Source organism: Myodes glareolus, chromosome 13 (genome assembly GCF_982192425.1).
Source record: "Myodes glareolus chromosome 13, mMyoGla1.1, whole genome shotgun sequence".
Classification (NCBI taxonomy): domain Eukaryota; kingdom Metazoa; phylum Chordata; class Mammalia; order Rodentia; family Cricetidae; genus Myodes; species Myodes glareolus.
This window is the reverse complement of record NC_142038.1, coordinates 31720935-31724816: the sequence shown is the minus strand read 5'-3', so window position 1 is coordinate 31724816 and position 3882 is coordinate 31720935. Positions and strand designations below refer to the sequence as shown.

General features: G+C 44.3%; 1 protein-coding gene across 1 annotated transcript; it reads right to left on the bottom strand.

The window, feature by feature from the left end:
- Positions 1-3282: 3282 nt before the first annotated feature.
- Positions 3283-3882, bottom strand: LOC125390367 (large ribosomal subunit protein eL20). The gene has a single exon (XM_048419344.3). It carries the CDS (start codon positions 3860-3862, stop codon positions 3332-3334), a length of 531 nt encoding a protein of 176 aa, XP_048275301.3. The 5' UTR covers positions 3863-3882; the 3' UTR covers positions 3283-3331.

Genomic DNA, 3882 nt, shown 5'->3' with positions numbered 1-3882 from the left:
CAAACTCTTGAGAAAGACATAAACATCCAGTTCTAAGAATCTCAAGCAACCTCTGATCGAGCAAATTGATTTGATCTGAAATAATGTTCTCCAAGCCCTTTGCAGCCCAACAATCTAAAGGACAATGCAAAGAATCTTAAAAATGCTAGCATGAACATCAAGTCGCTTCTAAAGAGAGCCCTGTTAAACCAACGGACTGTTCTGCAGACATATCAGGAGCCAGGAAAATATATAATGACACATTTAAAGTCCTGAGAAAGGAAAAATTCCAGCCAAGGGTATTATACCTACAAACCCCTTCTTTAAAAGTTAACAAGAAATGTTTTACTAACAAAAAACAAAGCTGAAAAAATGTACCACGCTTCAGTGGGGCCTTTTGACAGCCGCTTAAGGAAACTCAGCATCTCAAGCAAAAGAAAGATAATTGCTCTCCTGAAAACACATCAAAATAGAGAACATATACCAACAACAGAGAGATTAAAACTTAATACCAAAAAGCAGCAAAACAATAAACAGAGGACAAACTAAGAAGCATACAAAATTACCAGGAGAAAATAGACATACTATTCCTGTATGTAGCATTGTTAACAGTCTTCACTGTAAATGGATTAGTTCCTCCCCCAATTAAAATATACAGATGAACTGGACTGACTAAAAATAGAAAGCTAGAGTTAACGATGAGTCACTTTCAGGACCTCCTTCCTCCAGCAGGTACAGAAATAAAATGCAAATGACAAGACAGAAAAGAAGACAAATCCTGTCAAGTAGAAACCCAAAGCCAGGGCTGGCCAAATGACACCATGGGTAAGGGGGCTCACTGCTAAGCCTAATAATCTACGTTCAATCCCAGGACTCAGTGACTCCCATAAACTTCCCTTTGACCTCTGTCAGCATCACACTATGGAACGTACTCCCTTCCCCCAAATGAATAGATTAGAAAAATGATAAATGTGATAAAGAAAATGTAAAGGAAACAGAAAAAAAGCATGAGTAACTCTACCTCTATCAGAAATTTTCAATCATGAAAGAAAAGGTCACTATATCACTATAAATGATAAAGGAATCAATTCAACAAAATGAAATTATGCTTATTATATATTATTTTTATATTATATGCATATATTATATACATCTACATCATATATGTGTTACATATGTATACTCATACACACACAAACCTATCCCAAAATACTGTATCATTTAGTTACACAAAGAAAACATTATCTAAAAGTAAATAATAGTTGTTTTTTTCAGGGGGACACAGTATACTGATTTGCATGAGAAATGTCCCTCTTAGGCGCATGTATTTGGTCACCTGACTCCCAGTTTATGAGCCTGTTGGGGCAGCCAATGGAAACTGGAAAGTGGAGACCTGATGAAGCCCAGGACGGGGGATGAGCTGGTAGCTTCATCCCACTTCCAAGTTTCTTCCTGTGCTTCATGGATGAGGATGAAAATGTAGTCAGCTGCATTCCTGCTCCTGTCACCAAATTTTCCTTACCTGGTCCCATGCCTTCCTCAGCTGGACTCTCTCCTTCAGGAACCCTAAGCCAGAATAAACCCTTCCTTTCCTAACTTGTTTGTCTCAAGTGTATTTTATTTATTTATTTATTTATTTTAATTTCATTTCTTTTTTTATTTTGTTTATTATGTATACAATACAGTGTTCTGCCATCATGTATGACTGCAGGCCAGAAGAGGGCACCAGATCTCATTGTAGATGGTTGTGAGCCACCATGTGGTTGCTGGGAATTGAACTCTGAACTCAGGACCTCTGGAAGAGTAGTCAGTGTCCTGAACCTCTGAGCCATCTCTCCAGCCCCTCAAGTGTATTTTATCTCTGCAACAGAAAGTAACTTATAAGGACATCTGTTTATCCAGGTGAAAGAAAAATTTCTTAGAATATCAAAAGAAGGAAGGGAGGAAGGGTGAGAGGGAGGGAGGGAGGGACCTATGTGTTACAGCTCATCTCCAGTGACACACTTCCTCTAACAAGGCCACACCTCCTGATCCCTCTAAGTAGTGCCACTCCCTGATGACTAAGCATTCAAATAACTTACCCCATGGGAGCCATTCTTATTCAAACCACCATAACCTGATTCTGTTCAAGAACAAAACATTTTAACATAATATAGAGCCTACATATTTCTCATAACTTGTACATAATCATAACCCTTCCAGTATCCCGAGCCAGTCTTCAATCGCCATCAAAGCTTTCACACCACAGTACAGTGAGCGGGCGGCGGACTTTGGACCTAAGCGTCCTCCCTCCCGTTCTCTTCCCAGCCGCACTCTGCCACACAGGCTTTAAATCATCTCCGCACACACTGCTCATGTACCTGCCAACATCATCACTGTCTGAACGCCGCCAGCAGCTGTTTATTTACAATTAGATCTGCCAGCTGGAAAGCAAACATTCTCCGCCGCTGCATCAATCAATGCTGCCAGGAGAGGAGGGAAACAAACAGGTACAGCGTGAACCGGAGAGCAGCCACGCCGCGTGAGGCCTCGGCTGTCCTTGCCCGATGCCGTTGGATGTTCTCGGCACGCAGAATTAACAGCACCGTGGCATATGATCAGCTGTCCTCCGGTTGCAGCTTCGGCTTCTGAGAAATACAGCCTAAGGAGGAGGGCTTTGGAAGCTAGCTTTTCACCGATGACTTAATCATTCCACCCCGGAAAAGAGTCTCTGGAATACACACATTTTGGTGTCAAGTTGTGATTATGCATCTTGAAAGTGGGACTTCAAAACACTACTAGATGTGTGGTATGGAGAGGCATTTACATAGGTGCACTCGAGAGCATAATCTCACTTTTGGAATTGTGTGTATGGGACAGGATCATACCATGGAGCCCAGGTTGGCCTCGAACTCACAATCTTCTGACCTCAGCTTCCAGATGTGAATGGATTACTTCTCTTCATAAATGGACACTTGTGAATCATCATCCAATCCTGGCCTAAGTATTTCCTGATGTTCATGACCTTGATTTGACTCTTAATTCATAAGCTCATGGTCAAGTCTATCTGCCTGGTGTGTACCTCATAATTAGTAAGAAGGTGGAAACAAACCTTTAACAGGGTGACTTTGGCTGAAAAGCTAGTGCTCAAACTGGTACTGATTTTTTTGTGTGTGGTTTCTTCTGAAACAGGGTCTCACTCTGTAGACCTTGGCTGGCCTGGAACTCACTATGTAGACCAGGCTGGTTTCGAACTCACAGATACCAGCCTCTGCCTCCCAAGTGCTGTGATTAAAGGCATGCCCTGTTGTGTGTGTGGTTTTTTTTTTGTTTTTTTTTTAACTCTGGAGTTTTATTCAGTGTGTCTCTGGGTCTAGAAAAAGGTGTTAGGCCTCTTGGTGGTGAAGCGAGGCTTGTGCTGGCGCCGCAGAACACGGTGGGGCAGCGGGAACTTGATCTTGGAGTCGTGGAACTGTTTGACAGCTGGCCTTCGACACTTGCCCGCCGCGATCTCTTCCACCTTCATGATCTGGATGGAGTGTGCACGGGCACGGTGCCGGGCACCCATGTCTCGGTAGCACTGTGTGACAGCCCCAGCGGTGGTCAGGTCGCGGTACTCGCGGTACATGTTGTGAGTCCCACTGCGGGAGTCATAGCGCAGCCAGATGCCGAAGTTCTTCACGCGCAGGGGGGACTTCTCGAACACCTGCCCACAGTACACCATCTCCCCGGATGACTTCTTCATCTTCTTCAGCTGCGACACGAAGTACCAGAAGCGGGACTTGGCCACCACATGGTTGGGCGTGAAGATGCGCATTCGGTACAGTGGGAGCGTGTGGCACTTTGGGGTGGGCAAGCAGCGCCCCACCACCTTGTACTCCCGGACTGTGCCCGAGGCCTTCATGGCGGTCCGTCCTCGTTCGC

Bases quoted from the DNA above. Each gene is read 5' to 3' on its own strand.
- LOC125390367 (XM_048419344.3), bottom strand. From the start codon at position 3,862: ATGAAGGCCTCGGGCACAGTCCGGGAGTACAAGGTGGTGGGGCGCTGC.